Genomic DNA, 18,915 nt, shown 5'->3' with positions numbered 1-18,915 from the left:
TTGTAGACATGTGCGAACTGAACTGGATCGAATGCTAATTAAAGTCATAAAAAAATAATTCAACATTCGTCGATATCAGAAAGATACAATATATTACGGATAATGTGACTCATTGGAGAAATTCATAAATTAGAATCTTAGATTAGAATACGTGATGGATATATATACCAACTATCTGCTATATGGTATGGTGTTTTACTCACTTTTTTGGTCAGTTGAGTAATAGCATTAACATCAGTTTTCTGCATTGTTTAACTTACTCAATGAATTGAAGATTGATAAAAAAATATAAGTAACAAGATATAAGTCTTTTATTAAAATACGCGCAAACAAAATATCATCACTCTGCGATATACACGGTATAAGCAAAATGTTTATGGTTTTAGTTCACCCTGTCAATTGGAAGCTATGCCACTTAAAATTCACGATTCCAAATGACTCAGATATCACTCCTCATTTGCATCAATGTTAGTGTGTAAAATCTTACATAAAACTATCTTGGTGATTATTAGTTCTATCTAATGTTAAATCACGTTCCTGTCATGTACAGGATTGGCAACAATACCCTTGGTTTAATAATGGTAGGGGGTACCTTCGTTTGAGCACCTATTTTGTACTTTTGAATATTACCAGACAATCCAGCAATATCTTTTACCTAGTTTATGAATATCGATATATTTCAATAAAATGTCCCTCGGCTGGCGAGTACTTTTCATCATATTACTGGTATTACTACCTTCGCACATGCCTATGCCGTTGCAGTTAAACATTTCCATTTTGCAAAACTCCTCCCCCAATTACCATTTTGTACTTTTTGAGAACAAATGATTTATAGATCTTGATGTCATCAATTATACTCCAAGGTCTTTATACAATTTGGCGAGGGAGTCATTAGTAGTCTTCTGCGTGGAACAAGTGGGGTATTGAATCTGAAGAATTATAAAATTTTTTGTTTACGAAATTGTATAGAATTAATCGATATTATTATCATACCTCGTGGATTCAGTCTCCATAACCAGTCGCAGTTGATGACGCCAAAGATAAATATTTGGATAAGAGTTTGGGCTTATATCAACGGAAAAGATGGCATGATAAACTGCGTAATCTAGTTTTGATGGGGCTTGCCTGAAATGAGCATATTATCTGAATCAATATGTTATCGAGATTGAAAAAGACCAATGTATGTATTATTTAGTACCCCTGAATGAAGATCATATCTCCTTGTTCAGCAGCACACATGTCTTCGTCAGAACTGCTGCACATAGAGCATGGTGATGATGGCGGGGTGTAAAATTCATATTCCTCGTCTGCAACAAGCATAAAAAAATGTAATTTTAATTTGCATAAAATTAAGGTACAAGCGTGATTCACTCACCATTCTCATTTGTACTATCATCATCAAACAAACGTCTCTGCACAGAATCTGTAATCGAATCAAACATCAAAAATAGAATTAACTGACGGGTCAGAAAAGTTTTATCGTTTGCAACATAATCGGCTATTTACTTATATTTTGCAATAGTATGACGTCAATATGGTAAGTGTGTTTACAAACGTTGCAAATTTTATCATGGATCATAAGTTTTAGTGGCCTTACTAATACCATTCGAACCTTGATTATCTGCCGTATCCAATGAGGAAGAACTTAACTGCGTACACAGAGCATTCATTTCAGAAAATGTATCTGTACTTCCGTTTATTATGGATTCACTCTCCATTTTCTGTGAGAACAAAAAATCAATGTAGTGTAAAAAAATTTCGTTTTGTAAAACAAGAATTCATTAATAAATACAAATTTACCTCTATCATATGCTGTGAACTATAGTTGAATCTTTTTTCAAGAAATCCTTCCAGCTTCAACAATCCATCCTTACTAGTCAAATCAGCAAAGGAGTTCAAAAAAGACCAATACTCTTTCCATGACACATGGTACTCCTTTGCAAGGTCTCTGGAAATTTGATAGAAATATGTCGGACAAATTCATGACTATTGAACACGTGTTGAGTTACAACTGAGGCGTAGCTCATACAGTACTAACCTACCAACACGTTCAAGACCCTTTTCTGTATCCTGCAGACGGTACACAGTATTTGACGTGGGGCTATTCAAAGTATAAGAATCGTCCATTGAAATGTCCTCAATAGTTGGGGTACTTCGTATTCTCGGCGGGGTCTTCCATTTCTTTCTAAATTCAACTGCTTGTTTCTTATTCATAGGTCCAGCAAAGGCAGAGACTTCAACTCGTGGGCTTATTGGATCTGTATTTAGAGTCTGCAACGGATGATGTAAATCGCTAGTAAATTAACATTGCTAATTGGAGCTAGTATTGGTAGAGACTTACCAGTGGACGCGTTGGTGAAAAGAGCTCACCAATTAATGGTTGGGTTGTATTATCCTCAGATCTTATCACAGGCACATAAAACTGTTCATCCAACAATGCAAGTATTTCCCTTTTCAAAATTTCATCTTCTTGACATTTTCTACTGCATATTATCTAAAGTAATGAATTTTGAGAATAGCAAACAAATAATGAATCTAATTGTCGACATGTACTATCTTCAATGACTGAGCCTTACATCCGCTGGAGTTTGATGATATTTGTTTCTCGTTGTTTTTAGACATTGTGGATAGGATACCAGGAGTTGAGCAACTTCTTTGAGTCCAAATTTTACGGCAAAATGAAGTGGTGTCTCGTTTAGACCTTTATCCGGAGTATTCAAGTACAAATCTACCAAAATTCGAGCACGATATCGATAGTTAGAATAATCATCTTCTCCATCCAATAATCGTACAAAGTCAGGATTTCCCACTGTGTTCAATATTAGCTCGCACATGTCCACCTTACCGGCTACTCTAACGGCAACATGTAACGCGTTGTACCGGGACCCTTCCTGCAGAAACATATTTTAATAGTGAGCATATACAAAAGAATTTTTACTTTTATCATGTGAAAACGGTATATTCTACCTGCAGAATAGCAGGTGTGTCACCACTGCTAACTAGATATCTCGGATTTTCCCAAACAATTTGTTTAACAGTAGCTATATCTCCATTCTCAATGAACTTCCTGAAACGCACAGTGTCTTGATTTTTCGGTGCTTTGAAGTTGCTGGATTTTTCTTCTACAGTTGTATCACTTCGTTTTACCGATGCTGGAAGGCTGTCTATTACAGAAGAAAATGGCTGCTCATTGCCGTGTTCAGAGAATACCTTAGCCTCAACATAGGTTTTGAAACTTTTGAATCGGCCCATTTTATATTTCTTGACAACATTCAAAGCTTCAGATTTATTTGTATAGATATGAAGCTGGTCTGGAAAAAAGGAATGGTTTGCATTAATTATATCACTCAATTATATGCTTAGATTACAAGTTTGCTCAGTTAGGACAACGTAATATCGTGACGTCAATGTACAAATAATTTTTGCAATCACATGATAACACTATCAATAGTTAAATAATCTCTAAATGATTTCAAGCTCAACACTTTAGCAGTCTATCGTGATCATCTCTATAACATTTTGCACATGTGCATTGTAAACAAGCTAAGACTTCCTTATCTCACTGTTGAATTAAACATGTGATTAATGGTACAACCGCGTGTTGTAGGCTGGATAAAATTCTGCGATAACAAACACTATGCATGGCCTACTGTTTGTTTACAGTACAGCGTATCAATAATCGCAATTAACCACAAGTGCGGTTCCCTTGATTGTTCAAGGGTAAGAAAAGATATGCTGAAACCTTTATGTACCTCTCGTTTCTGTTGAATTGGAGTCTTCTCGTGGTAGGTAGACCCCGTAATAAACAATATTGTTAGCTGCATGGGGGTTAGAATCACCCACCAACAAATGTTTTTCTTGCAATACATCGACGCTGTTGTTCATGTTGATTATATTTTTGTAAAAAGGACAACGCAACAGCAACAAGTATCAGACCAAACAGGGAAGGCTATCGTACAAACATATTTACACGCGTAGTCACATTAAGCGCTGGTTCACCGAAAGTTGATAATTTGCAAGTTTGTTGTTGGAAACAGAACTGTCATGTCTCTGCTATACTCTGCTACGTCGTAGGTGCAATGAAAAAAAGGATTTGAAAATAATAGAAGCGGGTTGCGCGGTGGTTGACAAATGGTTTAACTGGACAAAAATTAATTAACTTATTTGTAATAAGTTTACGAACGCTATTCATGGGCGGAGCGTCAACCACACCACATCTACCTAGCCAATCCAAAGCTCAGTCGGTTATCTAAGCCGAATACGTCATATCTCTAGCGTGTTATCTATTGAAGTTTTTACTGTATTTTCAATCGTGTTTCAAGATTAGTTTAGTGTATCGAAAAACAGCTGGTGGTACGGAAGTACTATTACGAGAGTGTTCATTGCGCGTTACTCGTGTGATAATAACACCCGGAAAGCTGATATCAATTTATCTTTGTTCCCTCGATTGGCGGGGAGGTTAGAATTGTAACAAGTTGTTCAATTATTTCACATGACAGACAGAAATTTTGTTAAACCACAATTAATTTAGCACTAATAAATTAGAATATCAAACAGAAAACGAACACGAGAATAAATAATCAACCACCTAAGTTCGTGCTGAGAATGAATTTGTCATTTGCTGGATGTGGCTTCCTCGGCATATATCACGTCGGGGTCGCAGTTTGTTTTAAAAAATACGCGCCTCATTTACTTCTCGATAAAATTAGTGGAGCTTCTGCTGGAGCTATCGCTGCCTGTTGTCTTCTTCTCGATTTACCGCTAGGTAAGTTTACCAATACTGAGCTTTCACTCAAGTAAACAAAACCTGATATTTCAATTGCAATGACACAATTATGCAATTTTATCAATTCATGGCCAACTGGTATAATATACGTCATTTGAGAAAAACAACAATAAAAATCTCAACACATTGTCAGTTCAGTGACATGTAAAAAATCAGTCACGCAATGTGATTTGCTCATTCATTATTGATGGATTTGAAAACTGCGTCAATGTGACGTATATGCGAAGCATTTTATTTGTTATCTTTTATATTAGACATCTAGATTCCTAATAACTAAAAAATGACCGATTAAATCCACTGATGTCATCAATTTTTCATGTAGAAGTTATATCTTTGGTCCCCCTCGGTTATCAGCTGAAATTATTAGGGATATTATCAGAATTCGCATATTAATCAGATCTTATCTATTTGCGCAAGCTCACACAGTATATTCATTGCCATCAGTTAAACTGTCAAGGACAATTCTTATCTAGTTCAGCCACGTGCAGAGAATCAAGATCAATCATTGTGTGACTTTTGGGATCCCTGAATGTCATGGTATTTAGAATTGAGTTTTTACCTAGCTTATACTGTTGTAGCAGCTGATGACAATCTTATTTTGTTTGTTAATTCATTCCATAGCAATCTGTGCAGATGATATGAAACATTCTACGCCACAGTTCTGGCATTTTTTATTTTATTTCTTTGTACCATATCTTATAATAATTGATCTGTTACACAACATTTGCCGCACGATAGGCCACACTATCTTCTTTCTATTCATGTAATATGAAATCTCAAGTACATTGCTAGCTAATTGCTGGAAAGTCTAATCAACTGATAAAATTATTATCGAACAGATTCAGTTTTGATGTTACAGTTATTATTATCGTAGCCAGTGTCAGTGTTCGGACACTTTATCTGTGTCAGAGAAACTATCTCATAGAAAAAAACATGATACTGTACACATATATTGATACATATTTTCTGCTCATCACTGGTGAGATGCGTCGTGGCAAGCAGCTGGATAGATAGGCAGCAAGCGAACATTTTTGTATTACAGAAGGTTGTCTTGTTTCAAAAGTTCTTTGTGCTCAGTTGATCAATCGCCACCCTTGTAATTCTAGTCAACGCATACTATTCATGATATTTGATTTGAATTTTTCGTATTTATTCTTTAATTAGCTAACAATTAATTATTTCGTTTTATATGTTTATCTATCTGTTGACCTGGAAACCTAAATTTCTCTGTGCATCAACTGCCAGTTTGTTCTGAAATCCTTGAGTTTTGAAAGCAGGTCAATGACCTTGATGGATTTTTCCTGACCCAAAAGAATTCCAAAGATGCATGCTACTAATGATTATATAATATATTCATGAACCGTTTGTTCTATTGAACATATAATAACTTAGCGGAATGCCATGAGTTTGAGGCTCTTATGTGTATACATATATTTACGTGAACGGAAATGTAGACAAAGCAAATGTTTGTTCAGGGGATATCACGCAGTTATTGCTTGATATATTTGTTAGCTACACTATACCGGAAGAGACTTATCTCAGATCTATTATATTTAAAGAATTCGCTAGTGTTTTATGGATAAATTCTGTTTTTCATTTTCATTTACTAAATGGTGCAAGCTTATCGGATGATTGATGTCTAAAGTCTGAAGTACAAGTATATCATTTGTTCGTATATCACGTTGCACTAGAGAACAATGCAGGTGCAGTTATCAACAGTTGATGGCATTATCTTTTCTTGATAAATATTTAATAAATATAAGTTGCATTGGATATTGACAATGACATCACTTCAATATTGGCATTACTAGAATACCAAGAAGCAGTCAAAATTGAAAGCATATGAATTTTGGTTGAAATGTAAGCAACTACTTGAATTCTGCTTCTTCGTTTTTGTTTGATAAAATTTTGTCGTAATCTATTTATTTGGCTAAAGAAAACAAAGCTTGACTCAAATTTGTGAGCTTTATAATTTGAGTGTACTAAAAACTTTGATTCGCAAATAAGCTATTTACTTTAGAAAATAGTGTCTCTTTATTTGAGTTTGTCTGGCAGCTGATGAATGAATTTTCATTATTTTATTATTCAGATCAGATCTAGCGTTTGTTAAAGTCAAAAGAATTTTCTCTTGATATGACTTTTATAGTTTGCCATGGAAACATATGTTATGCTATCAATATGTTTTCTCTTCAGGGGAAATTACAAGCAATGTCTTGAGAGTTGCTCGCGAAGCTCGTCAGGGAACTTTGGGGCCATTCAGTCCTTCATTCAATGTGCAAGATATTTTATTGGAAGGTTTGACTAAGGTGGATATCGTCATTAATATTCAATATACTTTCTTTTCTTTGTGTCATGTGTTTAGTTAGCTAATCAAAATATTTTCAGTTTTTGCCTGAGGATGCACACTTAATAGTCAGCGGAAAGCTTCACATTTCATTGACCAGGGTCTATGATGGAAAAAATGTTATTGTTTCACAGTACAACTCTAAAGATGATTTATTGCAGGTATGAATAATTGATACTTTTATAGCGAAGATTTCCTGGTTTCCTGATTATTCACACAATGTGACTTTGCACCCAACGAAATCCGACTTACATTTAGATAATTCGTTGATCGAATAACGTCAGTATTGATGTATGTTTTTTTTATGGGCATTCTTTGGCAGATTAAAATGCTGATGGAAAATAGCTTAAGTGATGCTCTAGTATCGGGCATTGACTTTCATAAGAAACGCTCTGAATTTACAGGCGCTGCTGGCCAGTTCGTTTATACCATTTTTTTCTGGACTACTGCCACCAAGATTTCATGGAATCAGATACATGGATGGCGGTTTTAGTGATAATCTTCCAACTCTTGACGAAAACACAATTACAGTCAGTCCTTTCTGCGGGGAAAGTGATATTTGCCCAAGGGACGTTTCTTCGCAACTATTTCATGTAAGTTTTCTGTGCCTTACCATTACAATTATGCAGATAATTGCATTCATTTTTATCCTAAATTTTTCTGTACTGCATAAAGAATTTCTGTATTCCAGGTCAATGTTGCAAATACAAGCATTGAACTATCCAAACAAAATATATATAGGTTTGCCAGGATACTTTTCCCACCAAATCCTGAGGTAAGCATTCAAGCTGCATGTTTATTATTCGTTATTTTCCAGTAAATATCTTGACAAGATTTGTGATTTGATTTACAGATACTTTCTAACATGTGCAAACAAGGATTTGATGATGCATTGCGGTTTTTACATAGAAATAACTTAATCAATTGTACACGTTGTTTAGCTGTGCAGTCAACTTTTGTTGTTTCTGAGACGATAGATGAAGGCATGGAATATGATCCAGAATGTTTAGAATGTAAAATGCATAGACAGGTTTGTCAGTTTTTATTTTTATGTTGCATCTTTATGCCTATCTGATAACTGTAACTAATAACTTGATACCTTAGGAAGCATTGGTTGCCAATCTACCAGAAACAGTTATGACAATATTTCAAGATGCGATAGATTCTGCGAATAAGGGATTAGTCAACTGGCTTTTTAAACACCGGAGTGTAAAACTACTATCATTGCTGAGCTTACCTTACGTAATACCTGCAGATGTAGTTTATGCAACATTTACCAAGTAAGTTTGCCTTTTTTCATAATAAAATTTGATAAAAATTAATAATCTTTACTGCTCCGAATATATAAAATTGATAGTGCACGTTTACTTGATCCATATATAATAAAAGTATCAAGATCAACTGTCTTCAAATCAGAGACTACTGTCATGATTTATGAATTGCAAGACTCTCACTAACTCTAACACAATGCATGTGGTTGTTGTTAGCTTGGTTGGTAATAAGGTCGAGAGTCGAATCCTGGAATACAAAGTAATTGGCAACATTCTACATACCCCCCAGCAGGCGATTGTTTGCGCTAGGCACCTTTCACCCCCTTCACGGTAAGCCCAGCACTCTTGCCTTTTTGCACTCGCTTGCCCGAGTTGTCCTGCTATTCCTGTTCGTGGGCTTCAATCCATGCATCATTTGCATCTTAATGATTCGTACTTTAGCATTTCTTTATATTTACTCATATTCCATTTTGCAATGTGTCGCTCCCTGCTGGGTGGTATGTAACCTGCGTTGATCAACACATGAAGAAAAAAGTTTTCTGTTTCAATGTGAAGTTTCCATCTGCAAGTGATTGATCATTATTTCTGTGTAGATTCATTCTGAATGCCCCAAAACTAAGAAAAAATCTTGTAGCCATGGTGAAATATGCCTTAGAACAACTCAGTGTCATAGTTCCGGGTGTGAATATCTATCATCAACAAATGGCACAGACAATCAAGTGTCAGCTAGCTATCACAGAGTACGGATCAAGTATGTATCAAACCGTGTGACAGCTAATTTTGTAGTTATTCAGTGCGAGAAATTAATTATTCATGGCCTTTATTTTACAGACATATACGACATAGAGGCCGCTTATCCTGAAGATTCTTACAGAAAACAAAAGACGAATCTAAACCTGAGGCTTCATTATGATGAACGGTAAGCAGCTTCTTCGAACTTAAGAATTTTCCCCAAAATTTTATGGATTGATCAGTTTGGAATACTGATGTCGATCGTGTGATATTTTTACAGGCAGTCTTGGAGAGATTACCGACGGAAGTCGAACTGTGTAGTTAATATGGCAGATTCAACTGGATTTGACGATACATTTGAAAATATTCTTCAGGTAAATAATTCGCGGTATAACTGACATTCGCACTTCTAATCCTTGTATATCCTGAACAAAAAAGAGAGCCTGGCGCATAGTTGTAGAAACATCTATCTGATGTAGTGATGTTATTTCAGGTCACTTCCGATCAAGAAGCAGTTATGGTTTGGTATTACATGGATGACAACAACAAAGTGCAGGTCACCGAAATTTATGACGTCACTGACACCGAAAAGCACGCGATTCTCAGCCCTGACGAGGTCGAGGCTAACACAAAATTGCAATTCGATGAGTGGGATGAACCTACGTGGCTTTCCCAGCACACTTTGGCAGAAGGTATTGTAACGAGCTATTTTTCATAATCAAATTCCATCTGTAAATTTGTTATGAAGTTGGGTTACCAGTTATTTATAAAAAATTTTCAGTAGTGACAGAATCGCTCTACACTGATGAAGATCAACACAGTCTCGAAGGTTTATCTGATGTATCACTGGAAGATGACTTGCTAGATAAAGATGGCTCCAATATTTTCTCCGACCCAGAAAGTGAATGGGGAATGGGAAAGAGTGCTGTAATCCATCTCGAATCCCCATCTAGCCCACCAGATAGTAGACCAGAGGTAGATCAGCCATCAACATCAAATTTTTAATTATAGAATTATGAATATTAAATTATTGTAACGGACCAAACAGACTTTTTTTTTGTAGCTCTACATGACTTATTTATATTGACAATATTAGCTGCGACATTGATGTACTTTTCTGCATTTGAATATGTTTCCATATTTTGAGCTCGCACTTTCAGAGTCGCACATGACTATATGGAGAAAAGACTACATTTTAGTAAAAATATTCTAGTGCAAACGACTTCCCAACACGATTAATGAAATTGTAGTTTCGATCATAAAAGAGATCTATCGTTTTTTAATATGTTGGGAAACATAAAGTTTGAAAGTGAGAAAAAGAGAACTGAATAAACTGATGAACTAAATGATTTGAAAAAATTCGTCACCAAATGACAGTAGTGCACGATTCTTTCCTGATAATGATGTGAAGGAAATTAATAATTGCATTAATATCCGTGGCTTGTTCGATAATAGATTGTAATAGTGAATTGTACGATCAATAATTGCACTGAAGAAGAAGCTGTAAATATTTTACATAGTTCCCAATTCATGTTACTGGAACAATGATGAATTTCACAAAGCCTTTTCATTATCGTATTACTTTGTGGATATCAAGTTTCCAGTAATGGTTTTATAATCATGGTTGTTAGATTCATTTTTATAACTTTTGTAAATATTTACCTAGGTACACTTTAATTTTTATTTAATAATTTAATTGCGCTGGTTACTATACATACTTAACGATGGAGTGGGTGTGTAAGATTTGTGATTTGATTGGCCTCGACAGATTCCTAGTGGAAAAACTGAAGTTAGTGCCAGTCCATAAGTATCATATCAAAGTATTATAATATATTTACACTAAACCATGGTTTATACTCACGTATGTAGTCAATACGTTCGTGAGAACATATGACATTGCGTTTAGCAATTGCTGGTATGGGGTAGAAATTCATTCAAAAAAAAAAAGAGCTGCACCCACTACGAGGTTGATTGAATAGTAACGTGTTACTTTATAGAGATGAGATAGACAATCACCTGCTTAGCTATTCAAGTATAATTTATTTTTTCTATCCAGTGCTGTACTTGCTACTACAAACCTATTCCTTAGAAATTATCGAATTTTTGTATATACTTTGTTTTATGAAAGAAATAGTTATGCTCTTGTTGATTCATGTCATATTCAAACTATGGGTATACTGCATTCAGAAATTAGTCACTCAGATGACATTATAAAATATGTTTCATTTTCGTGATTATATTCTATTGAAAACTTTGTACTTACTCGCTTCAAGACGTTCAAATATTCCAAATGATTTGGTAAGATATTGAACGTTGTCATGTTATAGTATATATTTACTGTATAGATTTATTGTGTTGAAAACAAAATTTTATGAACATATAAAAATTATAACTTTTGCGATGATTTTGTTATGATATTAGATCTAGATCTCTGAGAGATACACTCATCCAAACCAATCCCGTAATTTCTGTACAGTATCAGCGACTATCATCATTAAAAAGCAAAACTACAATTTAATCAAATTCAAAAACTCCGTAAAAAAAAATCAAGAAAATTGTGTGCCAAATCTAGATTTGATTCAGAACAGATTGCTTTCGGACTTTTGAATACTAGATACATTCTATTTGGAAACAACTGTCGATCTTCTGAAAAATAAAACATTTATCGAAAAAATAAAACATCAATGAAAATGGAATATTTATTACGATTTCTTAATATAAAACAAATCATATATCGCATATACATATGTACTAATATGTACAGTTATTGAAGTCCCTCATCAAATAAATATGCAATACTTATTTTTGGTGTAGACGCGTTATTGTACAAGTACAATGCATGTGTGATTATTCTCCATAATTGTTGTTTTCTTCCGAGTCATACATATAGACAAATCATCTTCTTTGGGCAAAAACATTTAATACCTATTACACGAAATAATCGAAATAGATGAACTATACCCAGAGTTGGTCTACCGCGTGATTGGTATGAAGATTTGTTGCTTAGGTAAAATATACTTCATGTACTTTGCACCATTATTCGCTGAGGGGTTTTTTCTTGATTCTAATTCGACGCGTCTTATTAAAATTATTTGAACGTATTCAGAGAGAGTCTTCCCCAGGCGTAGAAGTCGTGTTTCGTTGCGGTTGCAACTGCGTCCTACTCGGCGAGTTACCAGCTGCTACAGATGCCTTATGTTGAGCAGCCAAACATTGTTGCAACTGCTGTAATTGTACCGGCTTCACCAGGGTCCTCTGTAACTAAAATTAATGCATTTCAGAGGTAATTCCAGGTATGTGATCAATGAAAACGTTGACAATTAGCACGTCACAGATAGTGAATCTTACTTGTTGTTGCGATAAACCTGTTACCCCAAGGCTTTGAGGTTGCGCTACGCTTTGTCCTGTAGAAGGTCGTGTGTGCAAAGTTTTTGTTAGCAATGTTTGTTTGTTTACAGGTACTGCTTGCGTTGAGGAAGTAGCTTGGGTTGCCATGAGCACAGGTTTGCTTGCTAGAATGAAGATACGACATTTTTCGTTTGTATCAAACCTCGTGTATTCTCTAAGAGTTACTCACCTCCGATTGGAGTGAGCACCTGTTTGTTCCCAGACAAAATCAACTGATTGGCAGTTACTGGTTTTGTAACAGTTACTAACTGATTTGGCATGATAGTTGGCTTTGCTTGGTTTGGCTGTACCTGACGAGTTATTTGATTAAGTCGCTGCCTTTGAGAGCCAACTAGTTGTATCGCCGATCCTCCCTGTCAAAAATGATAATTATAACGCTGTAGCGCAACTTTCCAATTGTGCTGAGTTGAAAAAGTATTAACAAAGTACCTGAGCGAGAGTCACCGCATTAGCGTTACGTATATTTTGTTGTGATAAGCCTTTTACTCCCGACGGTATTATTTGAGCTGAAAACGAAGTTTAAAGCGTTGATTATGGAATATTTTCTGTAAAGTCTATTAGTGAATCTCATTAACAAATTTCTTACCAATAGGTAATGGCAAATGAGTGTTGGCCGGGTTCGCAATTACCACCGTCGGAGTGCTTCCGGATACTGGAGTAGTTACAACTGTCGCAGATACCATCTAAAACACGAATTACATTTTGTTTAACTGGAGATCAATATTTTTATCAACTTTCACCGAAATATTTTTTACTCATGAACTTACGCTGGATACAGTTGTGCAGGTATTGGTAGCCGATGATATCGGAAGGGACACAATAACTCCAGTTGGTGTAACTGAGCCGGTAGCTGCCGAAACGTTGAGTGACATCGTAATTGGTTGTGACAAACCGGGAAAAGACACCTGTAGATGAAAATTGATTCATACTTTCAGTTATCTATGATTGTTGCCCCCTGAGTGTAATTGTGAAACCCATAGAAGTGTCGTCGAACCTGAACATTTTGAAGTCCGTTGATTGAGTTGGATAGACTAGTGAGATTAACTCCCTGTAGATTCATGTTTGTGGGAGGTGGACTAGTCATAGGGCTAGACGGCTGACTACCTTGACTTGATGAGGCTGTTAATCTTTCGAGTAATGAGGACGCTGTATTAATACCAGGTATTGGATTATCAGCCGATGGAGTGCCTATTGGAGAAGAAATATTAAAATGAATTTATTTATGCATCAACCTGTTACTAACTCAGCCTGAACGAGTTAAAATGTTTTGGAATTCATAACTACAAGCCAAGCGGTGAGTTCATTTCTCACCAGCAAGTAAAGCCGATAGTCCTGGCATTGACAGCCCAAGTGTAGAAGCAGGATCTTGTACCCTAGCTAATCGCACGGCTTGTTTTCCCGCTAGCTGTCCTGCTAAAGCAGAGGTGAAACTTACTCTCACCTGAAATGTTACAAAATTTAGTTAGTTTAACGAGTCATTTTTTGTGCACGAATCAATTAGTCATAAATGAAATTACTTGGCCTGTGGTACTGGGAACAGTGATAACATTGCCATGACTGATCACTCTAGGCGGGATCGTAGTATTTAATGAGATCCTTCGCGGTTGCGTCTTTTGCTGAGCTATATTGGCAGGGCTGCTATTTAGAAGGCTTAGAATTGCAGTGTTATTTGATTTTGTACTAGCCTGCGCGCTATTGTTGAGTGCTGCAGCGGCTGCATTAGCTGAAAATGGATAGAATTTACTTGAACGTGTTAAATTTGTAGGAGATACTCAAAGTTATTGATAAATATTTGTGATATAAACACACCTGCAGCCTGCTGCTGAAACTGTTGAGCAGAATTCATGAGAGAAGTGACAAGAGCGCTTATTGCGGGATTTGTGGAGTGCTTTTTGAACGATGTCTCTCCTTGACTCTGACTGGATGTCTCTCCAATATTACCCTGAGATCCAGCTTGCAGTTGAGCTTGCTGAAAATGAGTAGAAAAGTTTACAGTAAATTAAAATGAGAAATGAATTTTGTACTAAAATTTTGCTCCGGAATTCATTGAAGTTCAGTTAGGAGTAACCGTAATAGAACAAATTCCATGGGGTAGAAATCATACCAAAACGGGAACATTCGTTGCTGATATACTGTTGACGCATTGAGCAGGCTTTGGCTGGAATACTAAAATTCCGGAACCATTGCAGGAATTAACATCAGCTCTAGACATTGTAGAAGCATCCATTTGAACACTAGCGACATTGTGTGGCATGCCATTACTTATAGTTGGAACTGAACTTGGCGCAGTCGTTTCTACTGCATGCGGACCGACCGTTAGATCCAAATTTGCCAGGTTAGCCTGACTAGAGCTCGTTGCTTCGGGGGCAGTTTTCATGGAAGCCACCTGGTTGGTCACAGTATTCAATTGCCCTTGGGCTCTTGAAAGGATCTGAGGGACATGGATAATTGGTAATAATGGAAGATCACAAAAAAATTCTTGTATGAAAATCACTTCACATTCGAAAAATTATTACAAACCTGTTGTTGGGCAACGATCTGTGCTGCTTGTGCTTGTGCCTAGAGACGTAAGACAGATCTATTTTATTTGTACAAAATTGGAATCGGTGCAATCTACAATGATCATGGTTGGGCTCGGAATTAAATGAATGATAACAATATTGATACAATATTGAAAGATGTTACAAAATATATACCTGTTGATGAGCACGTTGCATGCCTGGGGTACAAGTAACGCGAGGGGCCTGTCCTGGCACAACATGCTTAATCCTTACATTTTTTCTTCCTTCTTCAGTGAATATTTCTGTAAATTGCTGAATGTAATGGTTCGCTTGCGCTCTGGTGCCGAGGCTAAACCTGTTTGAAGTATTTCTATTAGAATTTCTGGCCGTTAATTTTTTTATTTCTGGATCAATTCTTGTTTCATGGTCATTAGTAAAGTTCGTTAGAGTAAAACCCACGTACCGGCATGCTGATCCATTTTTTTCTCCCTCTCTATGATCTCGATCAACATAAAGTTCTCCAAGATATTCAGAGTTAGATGGTCTTTGCAAAATTGAGAGCTTTATATGATATATTCGACCTTGGCCCCTTTCAGTCTCTAGTATATATTCTTCTATAAGTTGTGGTAGGCAGTCTCGTGTTTCCCGTGGTCGCTCGTAGGCTTTTGCATATCTAATTTTATAGTGAATCAAAAAACTATGGGTTACTGGCAATGATGAGCTATCACATCAATTAAGGAATCGTTGTACGAACCTCAGAACATCAATCGGTGTACTTGGCGGAAGAAGTGGAGGATTAACAAGAGAAGGTGGTGAACAGGCAGTGGTTGTTGGAATTCCTCGTTTTGTACGTATTTTTTGCATTAGATCCTGTATTGTCAGGCCCTCAGGCTGTGCTAGCTGCTCCAATTTTCTTTTCCGATTTACTGTCACCTATAAAGAATTGAATTTATTACACGTTCATTCCGTTTGGTGATTTATTTGATCCTTATACGAAATAGTTAATTGACCATACCTGGGAAAACTTTTTGGCCTGGCGTATTAACTGATGATCCGTAATCAGAGCTTTGGATTGGCGAATACGAGTCGATGCTAAACTAGGAGCAGGGCTGGGATCTAGGCAAAGAGGACCCTGTGTTGCAGCCACAAGGTGCGACTCCAAGACTAATCTCTCTTCGTGACTCCAATCTCCGTCGCTTGTTAAAGTAGAGACGTCTGAGAGCACGCTCTAATAATGTGTCAACAAAAGTTCGTGAATATTCATGAAGAAACTAGAAATCTAATTTACGCACTACGTGGTTTATAATGTGAGTTTGGGTAATTTGTAGCACAGACCTACTACAAGATAATAAGTAAATAATAATCCTACAATCATTGAAAAATTGTTTTTTGGAATGTTTACTTGTGTTGTAGGTTTAAGGAGAACATGGTGAACTTCAGCCTTGGTGTGAGGAAAGGCTCTGCGGTAATCTCGTACTTCGGCTATAATACATCCATCATAAAATAAATGCGAATGACTTCCTTCTAATTGTTCAGCTAGCATTGCAGGTAGCTGGCCGTTGTCTATGTGGGACAATAATTCTCCTTGTTCATATCCCATTAACTGAGTCTCGGATAATAATGCATTTTTATCAAACGTGCATTCCGCTTCTCTGTTGGTAAAATTAGATCGAATTATACTAAACAATTTCACACTTTTCCAAAACAAGATTTTTAAAGTTACGTGCTAAACTTCATCATAGTATCACCTGTTTCTTATGCCTAATGAGTATCCTTTATTGCCAGGGTAGAGGTTCACAATTAATGTATGGAGACCTTCTCTTTGCACCAACCGACCCAAAAGATCGCATTCATTCTCGAGGTTGTTCTATTAAAGATTAACAGATGGAATTCTGATGAATCAAGTAATAGTTGTGCGAATTCTACACACACATAGATACGTTCACGCACCCACGCACGTTTCGGAAACATCGAATTTGGAGACCTCAGATTTAATTATACATACCAGAACAGAGTCAGGAGTGGCATGAGGAACTTTAGACAATTCTTCGAAATATAATCTTGTCAATTTTGATTGAATACTGCGCCTAGAGTGATTCTGTTCTTTTCCATTCCCACATGAAATTTGATCTACGGTTGAATTCAGACAACTCTGAGTCTGACAGTCCTTCCAGTATCGAGGCACTTGGTCGATCATATCCTGTTGGGAAATAACTATAAATATAACAATCTCTATGGGCAAAAATAATCTTTCCTATTACATAACAATTCTTTCACTGAACTTGTAATAGTGGACTTGAGTATTTGCACACACATTATAGAATTTGAAATATGTTTCTTCTAGGTGGTAAAAATATATCCTTTTGAGACTGTTATGATTAATCTTAAATTACCTATTTCACGAGTCAAATCATATGACATACCTGAGCTTGACGACAAGCATCTTCCAAGCTGGACACTGTGCCAATCATTTTGGCTCTTTATTCTTACTAGCATACAGTGTCATAGTTCATGCACCACCTAGTCATTACATTCTGCAACAGGTGTAATTAGTCATATAAAACATTTTTGTTCCACCAGTAAGTGGTCTTCAATGAGACCTGTTACAAATGTACAGTAATGCGATTTAAAAGTCGTCAATTATTCCCTTTCATAAAAAGCTAGATTAAACGATGTTTTTTTGTATCAATGGTAAATTAAGTCTGCATATAAGGTATAACATAAATTTAACATGTCACAAAAATATAAATATGATAAGCAAGTACAAGCCACAAATATTTTCACAGCAGTGTTCCAGGATCAAAGAAATATATTCTATCATGGTATGTAAATTAAGGTGGAATAGGAGCTTTAGAGATGTTATTACTTGTACAACTATTATTAGCTTTTGCCTTAATTTTAAGTGAAACCAATCAAACAAACAATCTCTTTTGATCATATTATTCAAACTCTTATTCTATAAAGATTGGTGGAATTTATAAAGATGAGCGATCAGGAAATCCCTAGACCACATTTGTTTAAATGTAAACAAAACATGAAAATGAGTGGACGGGTGATTGATGGAATTGCCAGATAACCGAGGCCCATGGTTATGATGTCTCGTCAATGACAATTATCAATGGAATGAAAACTAAAATATTGGGGGTAACTTGGTAAGTGACCTGAAATCAATTATGATTAAAATAAAATGGTGAAAGCTGCTCACGCTTATGAAAGTTTACGCGGCGCGGTGTTTCAAGAGTACTGAATGTTGATGGTGATAGTATTGTACCTATTGAAATGTCAAAACAAGAAAACACATTGAAATTAGGTTATGTGAAATGTATGCGAAAAAGAGGCAGCGAAGAATGTAGAGCGTGAAATGACTGTAGCTATTGCAATAATGAATTATTTACCTTCGTAATATGTGGGAATTAAAGATCTAATAGTAAACATTGGAGACAAAATGTAAGCCAGTGAAACTATTCTATCATAACCTCATACCAATCAATAAATTATTACACAAATTTATAGGCAGTTAGTGAATTTATTAACAAGCGGATCTAACTAAGCGAAATTATTTGATTTTAAATAAATAATAACTACAAACCTATTATACCTATTATACAAACACCACACAGGCACAGACTGGGAAATTAACTATATTACGGCAGACCATAGCCACTCGTCGAGGAATTTTCAAACCGCAGTAGCGTCTTCGTCGCCACACTCCGGCCACGTTTTGTAACGTCTAGCAAAAAGGGTGCTACCCTGGCTGAAAGTAAGGTAAATTCCGGTTTTATCCTTTGTCGTAAAAGGAGCATTGTAATTCTGCGATGCATTTCAGAACTTTTGAAATGACGTAAAATCATCCGATGTCCAAGATTCTTCTGA

General features: G+C 36.1%; 3 protein-coding genes and 1 long non-coding RNA gene across 8 annotated transcripts; 1 reads left to right on the top strand and 3 right to left on the bottom strand.

The window, feature by feature from the left end:
• Positions 1 to 293: 293 nt before the first annotated feature.
• LOC105693097 (ankyrin repeat and LEM domain-containing protein 2) lies at positions 294 to 4,059 on the bottom strand. Of its 2 annotated transcripts, XM_012412783.3 has the most exons (11): positions 3,753 to 4,049; positions 2,968 to 3,311; positions 2,577 to 2,891; positions 2,342 to 2,494; positions 2,039 to 2,271; positions 1,801 to 1,948; positions 1,613 to 1,721; positions 1,376 to 1,423; positions 1,199 to 1,307; positions 994 to 1,125; positions 294 to 929 (listed from the first exon to the last, which is right to left on the bottom strand). In XM_012412783.3, the coding sequence occupies exons 1-11, from the start codon at positions 3,883 to 3,885 to the stop codon at positions 848 to 850; spliced, it is 1,806 nt and encodes a 601-aa protein (XP_012268206.2). In that variant the 5' UTR covers positions 3,886 to 4,049; the 3' UTR covers positions 294 to 847. The 2 variants fall into 2 exon arrangements, 1 of the variants encoding a protein (XP_012268206.2); XR_007278431.1 differs by lacking the exons at positions 294 to 929; positions 994 to 1,125; positions 1,199 to 1,307 and having other exon boundaries at positions 1,384 to 1,423; positions 1,507 to 1,721; positions 3,753 to 4,059.
• A 273-nt stretch (positions 4,060 to 4,332) lies between these two features.
• LOC105693096 (1-acylglycerol-3-phosphate O-acyltransferase Pnpla3) lies at positions 4,333 to 11,532 on the top strand. 3 transcript variants are annotated; one of them, XM_012412781.3, is made up of 13 exons: positions 4,333 to 4,765; positions 6,980 to 7,092; positions 7,172 to 7,291; positions 7,535 to 7,723; positions 7,822 to 7,905; positions 7,984 to 8,160; positions 8,235 to 8,410; positions 8,618 to 8,731; positions 8,995 to 9,152; positions 9,233 to 9,320; positions 9,414 to 9,507; positions 9,627 to 9,825; positions 9,918 to 11,532. In XM_012412781.3, the coding sequence occupies exons 1-13, from the start codon at positions 4,606 to 4,608 to the stop codon at positions 10,136 to 10,138; spliced, it is 1,893 nt and encodes a 630-aa protein (XP_012268204.1). In that variant the 5' UTR covers positions 4,333 to 4,605; the 3' UTR covers positions 10,139 to 11,532. The 3 variants fall into 3 exon arrangements, with proteins under 3 accessions (XP_012268204.1, XP_012268203.1, XP_012268205.1); XM_012412780.3 differs by having other exon boundaries at positions 4,336 to 4,765; positions 9,915 to 11,532; XM_012412782.3 differs by lacking the exon at positions 8,618 to 8,731 and having other exon boundaries at positions 4,339 to 4,765; positions 9,915 to 11,532.
• On the bottom strand, positions 4,618 to 5,523 carry LOC125500972. The gene is made up of 2 exons (XR_007278433.1): positions 5,346 to 5,523; positions 4,618 to 5,140 (listed from the first exon to the last, which is right to left on the bottom strand). It is a non-coding gene; the product is annotated as an uncharacterized LOC125500972 (long non-coding RNA).
• A 286-nt stretch (positions 11,533 to 11,818) lies between the features above and the next one.
• LOC105693094 (transcription factor SPT20 homolog) lies at positions 11,819 to 18,786 on the bottom strand. 2 transcript variants are annotated; one of them, XM_012412777.3, is made up of 21 exons: positions 18,632 to 18,786; positions 17,466 to 17,576; positions 17,048 to 17,242; positions 16,791 to 16,909; positions 16,445 to 16,694; positions 16,058 to 16,270; positions 15,797 to 15,975; positions 15,506 to 15,715; positions 15,238 to 15,397; positions 15,062 to 15,100; positions 14,646 to 14,972; positions 14,351 to 14,510; positions 14,059 to 14,264; positions 13,853 to 13,982; positions 13,536 to 13,729; positions 13,309 to 13,446; positions 13,128 to 13,224; positions 12,971 to 13,047; positions 12,711 to 12,894; positions 12,482 to 12,645; positions 11,819 to 12,394 (listed from the first exon to the last, which is right to left on the bottom strand). In XM_012412777.3, the coding sequence occupies exons 2-21, from the start codon at positions 17,511 to 17,513 to the stop codon at positions 12,236 to 12,238; spliced, it is 3,249 nt and encodes a 1,082-aa protein (XP_012268200.2). In that variant the 5' UTR covers positions 17,514 to 17,576; positions 18,632 to 18,786; the 3' UTR covers positions 11,819 to 12,235. The 2 variants fall into 2 exon arrangements, with proteins under 2 accessions (XP_012268200.2, XP_048511282.1); XM_048655325.1 differs by having other exon boundaries at positions 18,641 to 18,786.
• Positions 18,787 to 18,915: the final 129 nt, after the last annotated feature.

This window comes from Athalia rosae, chromosome 5 (assembly GCF_917208135.1).
Source record: "Athalia rosae chromosome 5, iyAthRosa1.1, whole genome shotgun sequence".
Lineage (NCBI taxonomy): Eukaryota > Metazoa > Arthropoda > Insecta > Hymenoptera > Athaliidae > Athalia > Athalia rosae.
This window is presented reverse-complemented; position numbering and strand designations above follow the sequence as displayed.

Excerpts from the sequence above, each read along its gene's own strand:
- LOC105693094 (XM_012412777.3), bottom strand. The coding sequence starts at position 17,513 with ATGATTGGCACAGTGTCCAGCTTGGAAGATGCTTGTCGTCAAGCTCAG. Across the intron at positions 16,910-17,047 it reads CCACTCCTGACTCTGTTCTG|AACAACCTCGAGAATGAATG; the intron begins GTATGTATAATT and ends AATCTTTAATAG. Across the intron at positions 13,225-13,308 it reads CCTGCACAACTGTATCCAGC|ATGGTATCTGCGACAGTTGT; the intron begins GTAAGTTCATGA and ends TTCGTGTTTTAG.
- LOC105693096 (XM_012412780.3), top strand. The coding sequence starts at position 4,606 with ATGAATTTGTCATTTGCTGGATGTGGCTTCCTCGGCATATATCACGTC. Across the intron at positions 4,766-6,979 it reads TCTTCTCGATTTACCGCTAG|GGGAAATTACAAGCAATGTC; the intron begins GTAAGTTTACCA and ends TTTTCTCTTCAG. Across the intron at positions 9,153-9,232 it reads TATCACAGAGTACGGATCAA|ACATATACGACATAGAGGCC; the intron begins GTATGTATCAAA and ends TTTATTTTACAG.
- LOC105693097 (XM_012412783.3), bottom strand. The coding sequence starts at position 3,885 with ATGAACAACAGCGTCGATGTATTGCAAGAAAAACATTTGTTGGTGGGT. Across the intron at positions 3,312-3,752 it reads CAATTCAACAGAAACGAGAG|ACCAGCTTCATATCTATACA; the intron begins GTACATAAAGGT and ends CCTTTTTTCCAG. Across the intron at positions 2,272-2,341 it reads TTTCACCAACGCGTCCACTG|ACTCTAAATACAGATCCAAT; the intron begins GTAAGTCTCTAC and ends CATCCGTTGCAG.